The 19,766-nt window shown below is 42.0% G+C and overlaps 2 protein-coding genes and 1 long non-coding RNA gene across 3 annotated transcripts; 2 read left to right on the forward strand and 1 right to left on the reverse strand.

Annotated features, from left to right (window-relative positions):
• Positions 1–89: 89 nt before the first annotated feature.
• LOC120804668 (outer dense fiber protein 2-like) lies at positions 90–13,825 on the reverse strand. The gene is made up of 17 exons (XM_040154176.1): positions 13,576–13,825; positions 12,802–12,897; positions 10,996–11,135; positions 9,582–9,711; positions 9,324–9,455; positions 8,634–8,708; positions 8,463–8,534; positions 8,186–8,302; positions 6,933–7,136; positions 5,426–5,535; positions 3,602–3,737; positions 3,123–3,233; positions 2,480–2,743; positions 1,410–1,510; positions 1,092–1,254; positions 616–741; positions 90–402 (listed from the first exon to the last, which is right to left on the reverse strand). Exons 1-17 carry the CDS (start codon positions 13,687–13,689, stop codon positions 256–258), a joined length of 2,238 nt encoding a protein of 745 aa, XP_040010110.1. The 5' UTR covers positions 13,690–13,825; the 3' UTR covers positions 90–255.
• LOC120804669 lies at positions 1,189–3,636 on the forward strand. Its single transcript, XR_005709467.1, has 3 exons — positions 1,189–1,300; positions 2,660–2,844; positions 3,147–3,636. It is a non-coding gene; the product is annotated as an uncharacterized LOC120804669 (long non-coding RNA).
• Positions 13,826–16,686: 2,861 nt separating the features above from the next.
• si:ch211-51h9.7 (uncharacterized protein LOC558400 homolog) lies at positions 16,687–19,554 on the forward strand. Its single transcript, XM_040154437.1, has 2 exons — positions 16,687–17,596; positions 19,149–19,554. The coding sequence occupies exons 1-2, from the start codon at positions 17,134–17,136 to the stop codon at positions 19,301–19,303; spliced, it is 618 nt and encodes a 205-aa protein (XP_040010371.1). The 5' UTR covers positions 16,687–17,133; the 3' UTR covers positions 19,304–19,554.
• Positions 19,555–19,766: the final 212 nt, after the last annotated feature.

Here is a 19,766-nt window from a genome sequence, read left to right on the forward strand (position 1 = left end):
GAAAGACGGAAGATTTTCAAAAAACAATGCCAACAGAATCAAGAAGTGTGCAAAAAAGTTATTTATTCAAAACGATATAAATACACTTCAGGTGACTAAAAACACAAAAAGATTTTTTTTTTAAAGAAAGCTTTATTAATTTCATAGACTTTATAAATCTCTCAAGTCAAAAGCAAATACTCAATAAATGTAATTTGCATCTACTGCAATGCTTTGGGGACGGACGAATGCTGGTCAGGTTGGTGAGTTGTGCGGTCAGCTTTCGAGCAAAGAGTCACCGAACACGTTTCCATATGAGGTTTTGAGAAAATGAACATAGTTCTGCAGACTGCGGTTTGTAGAGTCTGACTGCTCCAGTCTGTCCTTCATGTTCTGCAGGTGACTCTGGAAACGACGCTCCATCTGAAGGAAAACAAACACAGCAAAAACGTTTTTTAAGAATTTCGATTTCCAGTTTTTGTTACGGGTCACAGAAGGAGAAGCCGTAAGTGGTGTGTCCTCAACATTGAAATTCATCAACGCCAGCTAAATTTACTCATTCACTTCTAATCCCGCTGGGAGCTGATCATGACTGTATTGAATGGAAATGTTCTGCGGAGGACCAGAGTGACGTACATCCTCCTTGCTTCGCTGTAGCTGACTCAGCTCTGTTTTGGCCCGGCTCAGCTGGCTCTGCAGGTCCAAAGCTTTAGACTGAGACGCCCTCTCCTTGGCCAAAACCCTCTGGATGCTGTCGTCAACCTGTGGACGAGAGGCAAAATGTTGAGTTGAACTTTTCCCGACTGTGTTTACATCGACAAAAAAACTAAAGAATAGGAAAAAGCCATGTAAACGGTATCTCTGATAACCTTATCTGAACAGAATCCCAGCCATAGTCGGGAAAGTAATGATTATATTAATGATTTTATTGAATGATTCTAACTCCAGTTTTGTCACTGAAGGCCACTGTAAGCATGTACACACCTTTTGGAAATAAGCACAAAGACTCACTGTGTGACTCTAAGTTTGGACTGAGCTTAAAGTTGCTATGCGATCTTTTGTTCCATGGACACTGATGGACGGGTTAGAGAAGTGACTTCATGGTTTCACACCTGTCTCTGTGCGTCGTCCAGACTTTGTTGCAGCTGTCTGCTCAGGACGCTGCACTCACAAGTCTTCTCCTCCAGCTGCTGCTGAACGCTGCGGATACCGGCCTCCTTCGAGGTGAGAGCCTGAGACATTGCCTTGTTTTCCACCTTCATGTCCTCCAGCCTCCTACAACAAACAAAACACCAATCAACAGCCGCAGTTTTAGACCATGGTACGGTATGTGTGTTATTTCTGTCGCACTTTCAAAAGTGTTTTATGTCTGCAATCGTTGTGTGCATTTGATATTTTATCTTATATTCATTTTTCAGACAGTTCTGTACCTTTCCAAGTTGTGAATCTTCTCCTTGAGAACGTTGTTTTCCTCCTGCAGCAGCAGGTTCCTCTGCTGAAATGTCTCCAGCTGAGTGCCTTGCTGTTCCACCTGTGGAGGAACACAATTAACAAGCAGCACGTGGTCAGCCATGATGGAAATCCACCTCATCCAGGTGGCCGTCTGAAACGCTGGACATATACTTCAAGTCCAGCCGGGAACTTTTGTTGCGTCCCCCCGTCTGCCCCCTCGTTTTCTGTCAGCTCTGTACTATCTGCTTTCAAAAAAGGCCAAATACTGCAAAACCCAGAAAAAGAAATCCACCTCCATGCATTATGACAGTCAACAGTTCTCTCTAGTTGAACTAAATTAGGTAGCTTGCGAGACTATTTCTTGCATCAGATGACAGTTAAGAAAGTAAAATGAGAATTCTTAAACGACAGTTTCTTTTCCTCTGAAAAAGGAAAAGGAAATTTGTAGGATTAACTCATCACGTCATTCTCCTAAACATATCTGTTTCCATCACTGTGTTGCACAATCAAGTGTATATATATGTATATATTTGTTCACATTAACCAAATAAAGAAATAAAATCCTTTGTTTTGACCCGGGTAGGACAGTAAGAAAACATCATGCTTTGGTGCCTTCTAGACAGTGTTTTTATCAGAGGACGTCTCCCACTACCGAGGGTAATTCAGGTCGTTTGTGACGACAGGCATCATTTCACTTCTTACACAAGACCCAATGAAAATATGAGGCAGGTTTAATGTAACTGGAATGGTTTAGTTGGGGGCCAATCATTCCAGAGAGGTGCCGTGACCCTGTCACCGCGAGGAAGGTGATGAGTTTGCTGTTGTGCAAAGTCTTCCGGGACAACTAATTCAACTGACAGCCAATTTAGAGAAGAGTTTATAAAGATTTCTCCAACCCTTGCAGAACAGGCTGCCAAAACTCTGTCCGATAAACAAGCCGCATGTGAGCTGTGATTTTTTGTTTGAAACCCTGGTTCATCTCGAAAAGATGTAAACCTTCATGGCTGCTCCCACCCAGAATATAAGTATCTTCCAGGCCGTTACGTACCTTGTGTCTGACTTCGGAGAGGGCAGCGTTGTGCTCCAGGTTCCTCCTCTCGTGGGTGTCGGCCTCCTGCTGGGCATCTCGGAGCTGCTGCTCGGTCCTCCTCAGTCTGTCGGGCAGCGTCTCGAGCTCTCTGAGCCGGCCCAGGAGCTCCCTCCTCAGCTGCTCCTTCTCCCTCTCCAGGCTCACCTCCACCTCCCGCACCTCCTTCTGCGTCACCTCCAGCTTCAGGCAGTACTCTTCGGATTCCAGGCGAGCCTGCTGGACCTGCACGGAGAGGTACGATGCCACCGCAGCACAGTGAACTTCAACACTGGGATCTAAAGTGTTTCCATGCAGATCTGCTCAACACCGCCATCCTGTTTTTTGTGAGTGATTTGAGTGAACTGACACTGTAAAGTCCCTTAACATTTGTTTTCAAAGTACAAAAGTACACATCAGAGTCCAGAGTAAACATCATTTCCATTTCAGGTGGCGATGTATGTTTTTTACTTTTGCAGAAAAACGGTTCCAGAAAAAACAATCACAATATTTAGAATTGCAGAGAAATCATGCAGCTTTATAGCCAAGTTTTCAAGTTAGCTCTCATTTATTTGCGGTGTTGGTTGCGTAAAGTGAAGCAGCATCACTGAGAGTCAGACTGTACCTTCTTCTTGTATTTCTCCACCAGGTTTTCATACTTTCGGATTGATGACTTCAGCTGACGGGCTTCAGACTGAAGTCCCCTGAGTTTCTCCTCGGATGACGTCAGCTCACCCTAAATGTGGTGAATGTTTACAGTGAATGCCAGTGAAGTACATTTCCCTTAGTCCGCAGAATTTATGAAACAGTGGAAGGAGAAGCTGTCAAAACCTTTATCAAGAAAGTTACCTGTAAGAGCTGCAAAATAAATCAAATAAAACAAATGTTTAAAACAGTTCAGTGACGGTTCACGAACACTTAGTCTTATAACATAGAGAGCACTCGTCTCCCGTAATTACCCATCTGGCTTCAAAAAACAAGTTATTTCTCTTCATAGCATCATGTGATGAATAAGGTCCTTTTGATTTAATAGATGTTTACGAAAAAGAGCTACTGATTAAATACCGATTGAGGAAAGTCTGCAGTTGATTTTTCCGAAGGTACCTTGAGTCTCTGGTTGTCCAGCTTTGTGGAGGCGTTTTCAGCGCTGAGATGATCAAGCTGATCCCTGAGCTCCTCCCTCTCCGCCCGGCTCTTCTCCTCCGCCGAGCGGAGCCGAGAATTCAGCTCGGTCACCTGGCTGCGATGGGGGCGGGTACGGTTTATTAGGCGCAGTCAAAACTCAGTGAAAGGTCAAAGATGCAGCGCTTTGGGGGCCGTGGCGGTGGTGGGGGGCCCGAACTTGGAACCGTTTACCAGACGACGTGAGATGCTCGGAATCTCTCACAGTTTTTTTAAAAATAGGAGTAAAAGCTTTAAATTTAAAGACGTGGAAAGAGGAGATATGGTTGAAGTATTTAGTATAGTAGTGTCGCAGAGACACAGCAGTTTTTATTGTTATGATTTATCATGTTATGAAGATTGCTATGAGGCCGGGGCCACTGTGGAAATAAGTGATCTTTAACTTTTAGTGTCTTTGCTTGCTTCGTGTGCGGCTCGTGCCTCGTTTTATTTTGTCTCCGTTGTATTTGTTTATGTTTCATGCTGAGTTGGGTCCGTGTTTTGTTTTTTGTTTGTTTGTTTGAATATTTGGATGAGTGTGTTATGCGTGGGTTATCTTGTGATAAAAACAAAAAAACCAAACCATAAAACTTGTGTTATGCTATCGTCACATTCCCCACAACAATTTTACAATCGCGATTCCCTAACTGGTATTTTGTTTCGGTGCAGTGTGAGGTAAAGCAACTCTCTCAAATTTTGTTTTTAGCCTACTTGTGTTTGTCATTTTCTGGTGGCGGTCCAATAAATGTTATTGTTTTTGTATCGCGCGTTCTCAAACATTCTCTATTGAATGTTGGGACATTTCTTATATAAAAGTTAATGGTATTCCCGAAATTCCATGAAACTACAGTGGAAACCTTCTGTGACTGTCATTCAATCCATGTTACACTACACAGCAGTTTAAGACCAGGCTCCGCAACAACAAATATCATGGCATACCTAGCCACAGTGCCTCTACAACTACTGTGCTTTTCACGTGTAATCATGTTTGTATCTGGACTTAACAACCGTTTGCTTCATTTTAGATTTTTCTTGGGTTGAAAAAGTTCAAATCATTTTTTCAGTCCAACTCCACATTAAAAATGTGGAGTTGGACCAAGTCTGGACCAAGTCTGGACTCAGCTGCAGTGTTGGAGATTGTGCCGGCACATAATTGCTAATCAGTCCCACATTTTCTGCTCAATGTGAAAAAGATTACCACGTTTTGGGAGAATATATATTTAACCCAACATTAAGATACTGTATCTCAATGTTGGGTTGGATCTGTGTCTCTGCAGAATTCTACTGGCATCCGTTTGTATAATATAATTAAATTGGTATAAATAAAAAGTGACAAAAAAGATTCAATTTTTTTTTGTTTTGGTTTTTATACTTTTGGATCATTTAACCTCAGGCTTTAGTTTTGAGTTTTTATTTATTAAAAGTCAAATCTAACATTTTCATAAAATCAGTAAAATGTGCTGGTGCTACATTATGACTAGAAATTAAAGTTGTAATATGTGAAGGCCACAAAAAAAAAAAAAAAAAAAAAAAATCAACAACAGGTTGCTCATGATTCATATAGTTGCGAATACTAAGAAGTATTATTTACATAATTCATACGACTGGCCTACAGACAATGAGAGTTGATCTATATAGTTCAATCCAGATTCTCTTTTTTGTCGAGTCATGATACTGCTGTGAAAATGTTAGACAAATGTTTGGCTGTGCACATCACGATGCTTTACACACACAAACTAGACTAAATGGGTTTCTGATTGCACTCACAGTTTGAGAGCAGAGATTTCCTCCTCCAGCTGTCCTTTAACAGCTGCCTCTTTAGAGTGTCGCAGGCACCATTCGCTGGATGTGGACAGAGCTTGAGCCAACTGGGTTTCCTTTATCATATAAAAACAGAAATGGTCTACTTATTATTGTTCATCTTTTAGCCTTTCAACTTATTCCATGGCTGGAATTCGTTTATATTTTAGGATGTACAGCACTGAGCAAAGGTTTCAGGCTCTTCAGATGTTTAGATTCTGATCCATCCCACAACACCATCGGGGAGGCGTATGATCTGACCCAGGTTCATCCTGCAGCAGGACAACGAGCCCAAAGACACAGCCCGAGACATAAAGAACTGTCTTCAGAGAGACAAGGACAACAAGGAGTCCTGCAGCAGATGGTCTGGCCCCTACAGAGACCTGATCTCAACATCATGGGAGTCAGTCTGGGATCACACGAAGAGACAGAAGACACTGAGACAGACTGAATCCACAGAAGAACCGTGGCAGGTTCTCCAAGATGCCGGAACGACCCGCCTGCCGAGAACATGGAAAACTGTGTGCAAGTGTACCGAGGAGAACTGGAGCTGGTTTAAAGGCAAAGGGGGGTCACAGCAAATACAATTTTTTTTCTCTTTACTATGCTTTGTGTGAAGTTAATTGATAAATAAAAACTATTCATGTCATTATTTTTGAAAGCATCCTCACTTTACATGCAGTTCCTGAAACGTTTGCACAGTAGCTGAATGTTTCAAGAACTCCTGACGAAGACTTCACACGCAACCAGGCGAGCAGGCGGGAACCAAAGATCCTCGGTAAAGCCGAACCAACTCAACAAGCAGGAAACTGTCCACTCACACGCCGCGTCTGCGCTGTAGTCTGCTGCGGGAGCCATTACGTGCCTTCAAAGGCTACGCTGGGCCTCACTTCTGTGTTTCACTGGAACATTGCAGCTGAACCTCCCTTGAACCTGATTTGCATAAAAGCGTGCCATCACACGAGACACCGCCACCGGTGAGAAAACTCATTTGCAGTCAGGATAAACCACAGAGAGGTCTGCGGACCAGCCTCTGGAACCGGGCCTTTGTTTGGAGAAAGACGTGTCGCCTGTAAGTCTCACACACTGACCTCTGTAACGGGGGCCGCAGCAGAACTCACAGTGACAGAGAGAATCAGATCAACAGCAAAACCGAACTTCTCCTCAATGCTAGATAACAGTGGGAGTAACTGAGAAAATATTTATGATACATATACTCATCCTCTGGTCTAAGAGTGAGTATACAATGCAAGGAAATCTCCCACTACACCATCAATAACATTTTAGAAAAAGAAACCATATTTACTGCTTTTTACAATGTTTAATGTAGATAACTGATTTCAAGGTATTCGTGAGCAGCCTCTGACACGTTACTGCTGTTTAATTATTACACTGTAGATACACATCCTGGCTGCTGAGGGGTGCAGCAGCAATCCTCTCAGTTACCCACCGCTCTGCTGCTCCGAAAACTGACCTTCTCCTGAAGTTTTTCTGCGAGCTCTCTGGCGGACTCCTGGGCTCGCTCGGCCTGCTGGGTCAGCAGGGCCAGGGCTTCCTGGTCTCGCCTCCCCTGCTCCTTCTCCTTCTCCTCCTCGCCCCTCCGCTGCCTGTGACTCTGCAGCTCCTCCCGCAGAGCCTGGAGCTCCTCCTGCTGCTGCTGCTGGCTCTGCTGCATCCTCTGGCCCACACAGTGAGGAGGGGGAGGCATTCACAAACCAGGATGAAGGTTTAATAAAGACCCTCACATGCTCTTATAAATATGCAGTTGCTATTTTGTAGCTTGGTCCAAGTTTATGGACTGAGATAAAAAAAATGTCCTATTTTAATAATATATTCCATAAAGAATATAATGTTCCAGTGTGTCCCGTGAATTATTCTGAATAATCAGAAATGTGTTTGTTTCTATATTTCATTTTTCAATGCTGTATGCACCACACCCTGAATCCTTTTCATCTCTGTTTCATCGGGGCGAGGCAGAAATCTCAGAGCGGGACATCTCCAAACTGGGACAGGGGAAACCGAAACTATCTGCATGGCTGGATACCGCCACAGATAATTGAAAAAATACTGTATTACTTGTCGGTTGGGTGACTCAGCCCTTTAAGAATGAGGAATTTTAGCCCTCAGAGCTGAAACGTGTTGGGACACCAGTCATTTCCTTCTGACACTAACACTGGCACCTATAGCGCAATGTCAGTGAAAACAACCGACGTTTCATTGTATCTACGTGAAAAGCAAAGGTCTCTATGTGCCCAGCTGAGATCTGGCATTTTAACACTTGCTGTTGAAACCGGACAGTTTGTCAGAAAACCCAGATTTGTTCAGTTTGCTGTCTGAATGATGCAGAATCCAGAAAATGAATTCCACTTTGTTTTCTAACGCCCTTTTTTATTGGGAACTGTGCAATATGTCGTTTAGTAAGATAACAACAGATCCTGACTGAATACATATGGATGATGCACACAGACTCCGCTGGCTGTTCACATATGAAACATTTAAAGTGGCCAGTTAAGTGGACAAAGACATATATATTTACATAAATATAGTATTTTTGCACTTATAGGGTTGTAAGTTTTTTGCTCTTTTTTTTTTTGGCAGATGTTTTAGCAGAAAGTGCATTTTTTGTCAAACAGCGGTGCTTTGTAACCCCATGCGGGATGGGCCAGATGTTCGGCATGACACAGAGGTAAAACTCAAACCAAAGGGTCCTATTCTCTGTTCACAGACCTGGATCTGAGCAGCCAGGTGGGCCTTTTCAGCCTCTGCTCTCTTCAGCTGAGACTCCAGATGGTCGCGCGTTGCCCCCAGGATTCTTGAAAGCTCCGCCGTCGCCTTCGAGTTGTCCTGCCATGACAGACGGAAGCAGAGAATGAGGGGGAGTTTCTATTTGTGGACCCATGCAGACGGACCTGTGTCTGACTATGTGAGCGGTTTCAACCGTTTTCTGCCAAGCTATGATACAATGCAGGTGAACAAAGACACAGTCCCAGGTACAATTCTTAACCTTTTCAAAGTCCAAATGCTCGGCCAGCTTGGACACCTCTTTCTCCTTGTTGGTGAGTTTGGCCAAAAGTCGCTGCAAGAGAAGAACAAAAACAAGAGCGGCCTCCTGTGATGTTACCTGCCGGCAGGTGACCTTGTGAATGGGGGGGGGGCAGCATTGTCTGACACTCACAATGTTCTCTGCTTCGCTGTCGCCCAATCTCTTCTTCAAGGCGTCTTTCTGTTCTGACCACACCAGTGAATCTCTCTGTGGATTCAAGCGTGCAAGCAACAGCAAGAGGGGAATTATTTCGTACCAGTGTTTGCTTATGCTGTAATTTATGGTATTTCTATATTGTCTTTATAAACAGGAATCACATAAGCTCACAATTTTCTTCATCTTTTCTGTCATATTTTGGTCATTTGTCATCCTCTGTTGTTTGCTTTCAGTGTAAATGGCCTTAAATGGCTTTCTACACAAGCAGACAACTCCCACAACTGAGCAAATTAAATAAACCGATGTGAATACTTACCGTGAAAATTATGGTGAAGTTCAAAACGAATGACTGCTTCCATTATTAATCAATCTGCCAGTTATTTTTTGGATTGTTTTTAAATGGTTTGTTTTTTTCCGACCAGAAGTCCAAGATATTTCATTTACAGTGAAATAAAACAGAAAAGCACGAAAATCTCACATTTGAAAAGGAGGAACCAGCAAATGTCTGGCACTTTTGCTTGATTATCAGAACCGCTGCATTTATTGATCATCTGATTAATTTCTTGATTAGCACTAGTGAAATTATTAGGTGTGATGTCTCTATTCGGGTGACTGTTGGCGGCTGGAACTCTGAGAATGGTACGAAACAAGATAAACTCCCTGTACCTCGTGTTCACCCCACTCCCTGAGGAGCTCTCGAAGGCTCTGATTCGTGTTGTCAAACATCTCGATCTTCTCTAACAACAACTCCTGCTGCCGTCCCAGTGAAGATGCGTGTAACTTTGATAGCCGCTTGTCCTAAAAAAAACAAAAGAATAAATAAAAATATGATCATGTGCAGCAAAATAAGTCCCCCTCCTTCATTCACTGTGCATCTCCTGACCAGCTGTTTACAGAAAAAGGCGCGTTTGGTGCCAGATTTACCCTGGCGAGGCTGTCGATAGTTTCCTTCAGGGCCGTCAGCTGATTAACCACTGCTACGCCGTCGATTTCTGCTTCTACGAGCGCCCTCAGGAGCACATCCGTCTCTCTGTGTTGACTCCTCGAATCCGACCTGCAGGCAACATGGAAGATGGAAAAAGAAACAAAATAAAACTGAAATACCAGTGTGTGTACACAGATGTCGTCACATGGGACACATTTGTCATTCCTGTTTATTTTTGCAAGGTCAAGTTGCAGCAGAAAGATATATCATCCAAGCAAAAACTGGCCTTTAATCAACCCTTACAGTGGCGTTAAGTAACTAAGTACATTTACTCCAGTACTGTACTGAAGTACAATCTTTAGGTATTCATACTTTACTTGATTATTTCCTATTAATGCAACTTCTACATTTCAGAGGGGAATATTGTGCTTTGTACTCCACTGCATTTATTCAACGGTTTCATCCTCTAGTTACTTTTCAGATTAAGACTTTATACAAGAAAAAAAGTTGTTAGCAGTTCCACTAAAGAGTGACTTCCCCTCTAAACTTCTCAGATGGTTTCATTCATAATTGTCCAAAAGTGTATCCAAAATTTCATAACAAAGGACTGAATGAATCATTCGAGAAAAGTCAAAAGCAAATAAAGTAGTTAAAAGTAGCTCAACCTCGAACAGCTGCTACAGTAAAGTGCTGCTCATGCATTGTTGCATCGTCAGTATTGTCTTCGCATTATTTTTAAACTGTGCAATTAGTACTTTTACAGGAGTGAAGGATCTGAGTTCTTCCCCCGCTACTCAAGACTTACGATGATGAATCTAAACCCACCGTTATATTTGACCCCAGCGAGAAACTTCTTCTGCCTTCCCCGCAGAAGGTTTTATGTGCTACAGCTGCTCCGCAAATCATTACTCAGGGACAAACTGCTGCGCCCACTAACAAGCACAGCTCACCGGATGAAATAGCACACGTACAAAAGTTTTTCAGCGAAAAGAGAAGACTGACAAAGTGCACTGTGTCCTGGAACGTCTTCAGTCTACATAATTTTACTGTATTGTTGTCGAGTCTATTTTGGGCCACTGTCGATACATTGATGTGTTTGATCTCTGGCAGATCTCTCCCTGTACCATGTAAAGTGTCAGTGGAAGATGGCGACCCAATTTTGATGGGACAACAGAAACACACTTATGTCTGCTAAAAGTAAATGGGATGTCCCGTTGTGGATACTGGACAGTTGCAGTATCCACCAAAAGAAGACACGTCATTACAAAAAAAAAAAAAAGGTCCCCAGAAAAGAAAAGCATCAGACCTAAAGTTGTCTTGAACACTATTAGAATGTGTTAGTGTAGCTTTGCTTCGAATGTGACACATTGGTAAGAAGCTTTGATATTTCAGGGCTGCTGACGCGGCTCTTACTTCCTTAAACGACGAATGCCTTCCTGCTCTTGGAGTAGGATGCTGAGGTTTTTGGATACTGCGGCCATCTCCTCCTCTGGCTCTTCTCCTTCGCGCTGATGTCTGATTCCGCTTCCTGTCTGGTGTGGCACCCTGCTTCTCTGATCGTGAGACGCAAACAAACGGAACTCATGCTCAGTGAACACACGCAAATGAGGATGTTCCTCTATGGAGGCAAAAGGGGCAAAAGTTAGGAAATTTGTTAAAACATACGCCACTTCCTCCTGGTAGTGACAAACACCTCCGTGTTTTAGACCTGAAGAAAAGCCACATGTCATAGCTGTACAGTCTGATAGCAATAGATGACACCTCTGGAATCCTGAAGACTAGATTACATCGGGAGCAGGAATTGGGCCAGACCTTCTCAAACTCCTGATGAGGTGATGCATCGGAAACAGTCAACTCCTCATTTTCAATTCAGTTCAATTCAGTTTTATTTAGTTAGCGCCAAATCACAACAGAGGTTATCTCAGGGCACTTTTCATGTAGAGCGGGTCTAGACCGGACTCTTTATAGTTATATTTACAGAGAGCCAACATTCCCCCATGAGCCAGCACTTGGCGACAGTTCCATGTCCAAGGCTTGGTCCCATCTAAATTTAAAATACTTCACAGGGTCCATCTGAGCAAGGCTGGACTGGCACAAATTTAGCCCGATGTTGCTGACAGCTGTGACAAATCTCCAGATCTCCGTGTGATCCTTTTGTACGTATGTACCCGGCTTGCCCTGAACTTGTGAGATTCTGGGAGTCATTCTGACAGAAACATTATCCACTCACCTGAAATAGAAATTTTCAGTTCGTCACCTAAAGACGACAGTTGGACATCTACTCAGAACAACGCTGTTATTTCTGTGTCCTTAATTTCTCGCAGGGGAAAATTGTTTCAGCGGAAATGACAGACTCCACCTGAAGGCAGGTCCTGGCTATGTGATCTCTTGTCATTCCTGAAACTTTATAAAACTAAAAATTTGGATACTAATGATGGTATACTTTCAGATGTAGGAGGGATGCGTGAAGAGTTTGTAATGATGAAAAATGTTCAAATGTTTACCTTCCATTGCTCTGAACACGTAATCCATTTTGCATATGTGCTCAATAAAAATATATTTTTTTAAACAAAAGATTGAACTCAAATCAAAAAAGTTTGTAATCGAATTCTGAGAACAAAATGTACAACAAGGCTGTGCAATAAGGAATAAATATCTTTACTGGATCCTGCAGTCAAACCGGGGGCTGAAATATTTTCTTAAAGGGAAAGATATTCTGGCTCTCAAATATTTAAAGTATTCAGTACTGCCTACTTCACTACCAATAAAAAATTCTCCATGTCAGTGAATATCTTCAGTTTCATCCAATCTGAGCCAATTCAGAGCGTCAGCAGCCTTTACATGTTTGGAACACGTTTTTTTTGTTGTTTTTTTTATTAAACTGCAAAATCATACAACACTCTTGCTGTGCCAGAGGTGCACTTATGCCGAATCAGCGCTACAGCATTCGCTGCCCTCATCACCAGTCTGTCTATCTTACCCCCAGGCTTCTCACAGGGGTCAAAGTTCTGCTCTGCCCGTTACTGTGGCAAATGAAAAATCACACAGAAATTTAAATGAACCTGCCCGTCCTGTTAGAGGAGCAAACCCCTGCCAGAATATCCCTTCCTCTGGCCAGTTGTATTCATTTGCCAGTATATTTATTAACTCTGGTTGACAGCATGGAAGTGAGAGATAAACACTACAGTGTAAAGGGACCTGGCACTTGTATGAGCCTACATCTCTTCGGCAGGACAGTCTTCCCGGAGGAATCCACGGCGACCGCACCGTCGGCCTCCCTCCGTCTCCCTTCACCGGGGCATCTTTTGTCCTGTTCTGCAGAAAAAGGAGACAGATTCCAAAGGTGAAACCCAGCAGACGTATCGCGGCATCTTTATTCTCTTAATAATTCAGTCTATGTAATTGATAAAAAAACTGTGTTAAAATGGAAATATTACAAGGTACTGTCACGGATGGACTGCGACACAACCCTCTCCCCTCCTACACAGGAGTAAAACCCCCAGACTGGTAGAGACACATAACACACGACATGTTTTGCGTCCCTCTGGAGTAATTTTGCATCCCTCTGTGCTCATTTTGCGTCTCTTTGTGGTCGTTTGGAGCAGGTCTGTGGATGTTTTGCACCTCTGTACAGTCATTTTGCTTCTCTTTGTTTGAGTTGAGCAGTTCTTTTATGGTCCTTTCGCGTCTCTTTGTGGTCAATTTGCTTCTGATTTTTTGTCTCTTACGTGGACATTTTGCACCGGAATCCCGGGAAAACCTCGGTCGTGTGCCCGGTAGGTAATCCACCTGTAGGTACTGTACAGAAACTAACAAACCAGTGCAGCTTTCATCAGGTAACCTGGGTGGTGAATTTCACATAGTAGCTACAAAATAATGTACTACGCATTGGATTTATTTAAACTTTGATCGCCATGCGTATGTAAGCAGTAAAAACGTGACCTATAAAAACGTCAAAACTGTATTTCCATCTTAATAAACCAGTGTAATAACCTGTGGGGTCTTGCTGGGACTCCTCCTCATATGAACATGTACAGGTGTGGTCTCCGGTACGTGGACATGAACCGGCGGCGGCGGCGGCGGCGGTGGTGAATCCCGGGTTTTCATCCTTTCGAGACGTTACAGCAACATTGAGACTGCGTTTCGGATCAACTGAAAGCCAACTAAAACCGGATAGCTCGCCATTAGCGTGCTAAGTTACATGTTTCCAATCTCAACTTTTCTCTGCGGAACGGACGGTTGTTTGGAGCGACAAACGAGCCCGCTGATTGGCTCGTTCGCAAGACCTCGTTCTGTGATTGGTGGAAGTGAGTTTTCGATAAGCGTTGCCCGTGGTAACCGTTGAAAGAAACGGGTAATGGTGCATTCACGGAATGCCTGCAAAATGGGAAGAACGGGGAAAACACCCGTTATTCTGACTTGGGAGTTTTCACACATGATCCAAGGTGGAACTAGCACTCAAATCCTTTTTCTTCAGTAAAAGTAACGTTACTACATTTAAAAAAAATACTCAATTACAAGAAAGAGTGGTACATTAAAAATCCTACTGAAGTAGGTACAGAAGTACAATGGCAGTATCAGCAAAATATACTTAAAAACTTTTGTTTTTACTTCTTTCTTATCTTTGCTCTTTTTGTGAATTTATATACATATATATATATACAGATAGATTAAATAAATAATAAAAATAAATAGAATAAAAAATGAATAAATAAAGACTAGATAGACCCATAGCTATAATATGTCCTGAATATACACTGTGCAGTGGTGGTAATGGTAGTGGTAGACTGTATTACACTACACGTTAGTGCAAGTCAAATCTATGGGCAATCATTTTCATGATGGAATGATCTTTTTTAGTCATTTTTTAAAGAAAGAAATGCTAATATTCTCTGGATCCAGCTTTTCAAATGTGATGATTTTATGCCTTTTTTTATTATACATGATGGTAAACTGAATATTTATGGGTTTAGGACTGTTGGTCAGACAAAACAAGACATTTGAAGACGTCACCTTGGACTTTAAAAGGCATTTTAAACATTTTAATGAAAAATAATACAATAATAAAAATGATGATAAAATAATCAAAATACTCGAATGACTTGGTAATGAAAACTATATTTAGTTCCAGGCCTGCAACAATATTTAAGCAGCATTTTACTATTGTAGCTGGTCAAGGTGCAGCTAGTTTCAACTACTCTGGTACGAGTAAAAATCCTGAATTCAAAATCTTCCTTAAGCAAAAGTACAAAAGTATCATCAGCAAAATGTACTTAAAACTTCCAAAGTACTAGTTCTACAAAATAATGGCCACTGACCTATATATATTTATATATATTACATAAGAGATGGATAATACTATTTCATCACGGTGTAAGCAGCATTCTACTGTTGTAGCTGCTCAAGGTGCAGCTAGTTTAAACTATTTTATGAATTTTTAGATAGTTTAGTCAAGTGGTTCCCAACCTAGGGGTCCGGCCCCTCCAAAGGACCACCAGATAAATCTGATGGGTCAAGAGATCATTAACGGGAGAAGGAATTATTTGATTTTGTAGTGAAATTTTTAATGATTAGTTATTTATATGAAACCATCTGAGAAGTTTAGAGGGGAATTCAGTCTTTAGTGCAACTGCTAACAACTTATAGACAATCTGTGACAATGGGCCCCGACTAGACGCTGTTTCCTTGTAACTTGTCACATGTCAAAATGTTTGGAAACTACTGATTTAATTTTTAACAATGTGCTGTATTTGATGAGCTTATTATACATTTTTATTTATGTAAAGTCTCACAAAATCTAACTAGTGAAATGTAATGTAAAACTACTCTGGTACGAGTAAAAATCCTGATTTCAAAATCTTCCTTAAGCAAAAGTACAAAAGTATCATAAGCAAAATGTATTTAAAACTTCCAAAGTACTAGTTCTACAAAATAATGGCCACTGACTTATATATATTTATATATATTACATAAAAGATGGATAATACTATTTAATCACGGTATAAGCAGCATTCTACTGTTGTAGGTGCTCGAGATGGAGCTAATTTTAACTATTTTATATAGTGCTATGGAGTTTGGCCAAGTGGCTCCCAACCTAAGGGTTGTGACCCTCCAAAGGGTCAACAGATAAATCTGAGGGGCCGTGAGTTGTTTATGGGAGAAGAAGCAAGAAAAAAAATTAGGTTCTACTGAAAAAACCTCCAGGATTTTTGGGGGGTTTTCTCTAATCCTTGCTTTTTTGTGAAATATTGAATAGTTTAACTTCTTTGGGGCCTCTCAAACAATTATTTAAATGGATCAATCTGAGCAGTTTAGAGGGGAAATGTCTCTTTGCTGGAACTGCTAACAACTCAGGGACGTCTGAGATGGAAAAAGGGGTCACGAGCCAAAAGGGTTGGGAAGGAGCTTCAGTTAATGTTCACATCAAACATCTGAATGGCGAAATAATGCGATCGCAGTGACTTTGACCGTGACAGATCTCCTGGGATTTTCACGCACAACGTTCTCCGGGGTTTACTCAGAATGGTGTGAAACACAAAAGACATGCAGTGAGCGCTAGTTCTGGGTTTGGATTTCTGCTGAGGCACGTAGACGGTAGGGTCAGAATTGGGCATCGACAGCACAGATCCATGGAGCCGACCTGCCTTGTGTCGACAGTCCAGGCTGGTGGTTGTGGTGATGTAATGGCGCAGGGAATGTTTTCTTGGTTCACTTCGGGCCCCTTAATACCGATGAGTCATGGTCTGAATGCCTCAGCCTCTCTGAGTATTGGTGCTGAACATGTGCTTCCCTTTATGGCCACAATTGACCAATCTTCTAATGGTTACTTCCAGCATGATAATGCACCAGGTCACAAAGCAAAAGTCGTCTCAAGCTGGTTTCATGAACATGGCAATCATCTCAGGGAACCTCAGTGGATCCAGTAGAACACCTTTGAGATGTGGTACAACAGGAGACTGGCAGCGTGAAACTGCAGAAATGATGTGATGCAATCACGTCAACGTGGACCAGAATCTCAGGAGGAAAAGTTTCCAACATCTTGTGGAATCCAGGCCACGAAGACGTGAGGTGGTTCTGGGAGCAGAGGGAGGAAGCTCCCAAGAAAGTGCTCGCTGAGTTTAAGTACAATATTCGTCTGTAAAGAAACCAGAAACTATAACTTATAGCGAATGTATAACTGGAGTAACTTTTCGACTTAAGTAAACACAGGTTTAGCAGTTGTATAGCTGTTGTACTGTAATGTACGACGTCCGAGAAGGAAATGGTTGAAATGACTGTATTTCCTGTTTCTTGCCGTGGCACTTCCGAACACCAGTTAGCCTTGAGAGCAAGCTAACGCCCCACTTATTAGCTATCTAGTAGCTTTGTTCGCGTCTGAAGTGCACTAATCACCATATGGCTCAGTAGTATATTTCCGCCGCAGGTACTTGACCGAGTGTACTGACTCAACCGATGAGCCCGATGTGTTTTCGACGGTGAGCCCTTCGATGCACCGCCTCAGCTAAAAACACAGCTGCTAGCTTTAGCCGTCCATGTGCGCGCCAGGCTGCGATGAGATGCAAACGGAGCCCGCGGCTGCTGGTCAACCGGCCGGAGAGGTTAATAATAATGGTAACGCGGTATATCTGCTTTGTCCTCCTCCTTTATCCCGCTGCATACCAGCCCGGCGAGGCGTGTGCTCCCGCCGCGGCGGCGGCGGCGGCGGAGGAGGAGGAGGTGGGGACCAGCACCGACACCCTGATACTGTGCAGGTCGTGCGGACACGAGCTGGCGGTCGGGGCTGACATCCACTTTGTCCCCAGCCGTCTGGCACTCTCGGGCCGCAACGAGACGCTGGCCGGGGGCCGGAGGGTTAACGTCCAGCTTTTCGAAAACCCGCACGGACACCAGTTTGAGGTGATTACGTTCAGAAAAGCGGACGTTACCCAGCACTGGCCGGCAGACAAACACTTCTCCTGGTTCCCGGGTTTCTCGTGGACGGTGGCCACCTGTCCGCGGTGTAAAACTCATTTAGGTGGGTACAAACAGGGCATGGTGTCAGACAATAAAATAAATAATAATAACATACGTGTGTGTGTGTGTAAATAAAATAAGGCAGCCATCTTTAAAATCTTCAACTTAAAACAAATGAGCGATTACTGGGAGAATAAATTTCCCATGAGGAGACGAGACACATCGTTTTTAACCGTCCAAAAGTGAACGTTTTGCGCCCGTTAAAATCCCCGCAAGGACGACAAAAGGTGCGGTGGTTAAACTATCCAGAAAAAAAGTTTGAAGAAATATCCTCAGTCTCGAATCTACGCCACAAACTGTAGCAATCAGAATTCACTAAACCTGTGTTATAAAACGGAAATCGTTAATAAAGCCACAAAAAAGTTATGCAAACTCGTTTAACTGTGGATATTATTTTTAAATGTTATCTATTACATAGTGGATTTTTGTACAGCTTGAATTACGTATGGAACACGTAACGACTTTATTAAACCCAAATTTAAACCCCCTGACTCGCGACTTCCTATGAAATACTTTCATTGGGTTGATAAGGCCTCAAGACCTTGAAATCACAAGAATGACAGTCTCAGTTATGGAGCAGGTCACTCTGAGTAGGTCAAAATATAAAGGAAAAATCCTAAAGGTTTGTCCCTACTCCGGTAACGTGGGAGAAATACTCAGTGTTTAGTTTAGAAAATCTTGATTATGGTAAAAGTAACAACCTTAGTATATTAGATTTAAATTATGCAGATTAATGTAACTTCTTAAATAAATGCATTTGTTCCATTTGTGTCACCAAAAAAAAAAAACTTCAAGATCATAAGACTTCAGCAGTGATTGATCAATCAATGAGAGAAAATTAACCAACAACTATTTTGATAATTGAATAGTAGTTTTAATCATTTTTTTAAAGCAAAAATACCAAACATCTGAGAAGTTACAGCTTCTCAAAATGTGAAAATTTGAGGCTTTTCTTAGTCAAACATGATAGAAAATTTAAAATCTTTAGACTTTTGGACAGTTGTGTTGGAATGGCCATTATCTTCAGACAATTTATAGACAAATCGATGAATCGATAAAATAATTTACAGGTTAAGTGATAATGAAAATAATCAGTTGCAGCCCTATTGAAAAGTATGTCAGAATAAAAATAGCTGCGCAAACTCCAGTAATTTGAGAAATTCTACTTGTATTATGCCACGCTTTGTTATAATCAGGGTTTAGTATAGAAAAACTAAACTTTCCTGTCAGAGCTAAAGTTAGGTCAAATATCTCCAGGAATACCCACTTGACAAATTCTCATTAAGTAGTTCTGTCATTATTTATGATCAGGATTTTGTATTTTAATTTTGAGCAAGTGATGAGCTAAAACCTCTTCATCTCAAAGATTTGGGAACACTGAAAAATCAGCAGAGAAAGCCTTTCGTGGTTATCTCATCCTACACAGGCCGACTTCCCACTTGCTGGATCCATGTGTTATTTTTTATGATATAGTGTGATGCCCATTTATAAACATGTTAACAATTCACCATTTGTGTTTTAGATAACAGATTTGTTTTGTTTCCACATTCCAGGTTGGGCCTTCCAGCCCAGCAACTGGCCAGACACGATCACGAAAACCAAATTCGAGGAGTCGGAGCACACCTTCCTGGCTTTAATCACCCATCGACTATTAAGAGAAGACTTTGCTTCAAGCCTGCTAATGACTCCAAAATCCTTCATGAGTTGATGGACTTTTGACGGTACAATTAACCCAGGTGCCTTTGCTGCTACCTATTTTTTAAAATAAAATTTCTATGCACCCCCGTGGTCTCAAGACTCCCACACGTGTATACACAGTAAGTTTTATTATTGTAACAAAGCAAGTTGTACACCTCAAATTTAAAACAGTTTCTTTTCCCCCCAGCGGAAAAGGAAAGGGTGATTAAATGTAAATTCTATGAGATAACAGGTATTTTTTTTTTTTTTTTACCCATGAAGCAGTGGGGGCCAAAATTTACAAGCTTGTTTTTTTTTCCATTTTGTTCTTTATTAAAAATGTCATTTCAAATCTCATGGATATCTGTAAAACAATACAATGAAAAGAAAAAAAAAAAAAGTCCCATAGAAATGATGTCAAAATAACCACTCTCCCCAATAACCAACATACTCCTGCCCCTCCCGAGCTTACCCCACCCCCCACCCCCTAAACA

Source organism: Xiphias gladius, chromosome 19 (genome assembly GCF_016859285.1).
Source record: "Xiphias gladius isolate SHS-SW01 ecotype Sanya breed wild chromosome 19, ASM1685928v1, whole genome shotgun sequence".
Classification (NCBI taxonomy): domain Eukaryota; kingdom Metazoa; phylum Chordata; class Actinopteri; order Istiophoriformes; family Xiphiidae; genus Xiphias; species Xiphias gladius.

Excerpts from the sequence above, each read along its gene's own strand:
- LOC120804668 (XM_040154176.1), bottom strand. The coding sequence starts at position 13,689 with ATGAAAACCCGGGATTCACCACCGCCGCCGCCGCCGCCGCCGGTTCAT. Across the intron at positions 3,234-3,601 it reads TGGACAACCAGAGACTCAAG|GGTGAGCTGACGTCATCCGA; the intron begins GTACCTTCGGAA and ends CACCACATTTAG. Across the intron at positions 1,255-1,409 it reads AAGATTCACAACTTGGAAAG|GAGGCTGGAGGACATGAAGG; the intron begins GTACAGAACTGT and ends TGTTTGTTGTAG.
- si:ch211-51h9.7 (XM_040154437.1), top strand. The coding sequence starts at position 17,134 with ATGAGATGCAAACGGAGCCCGCGGCTGCTGGTCAACCGGCCGGAGAGG. Across the intron at positions 17,597-19,148 it reads GCGGTGTAAAACTCATTTAG|GTTGGGCCTTCCAGCCCAGC; the intron begins GTGGGTACAAAC and ends TCCACATTCCAG.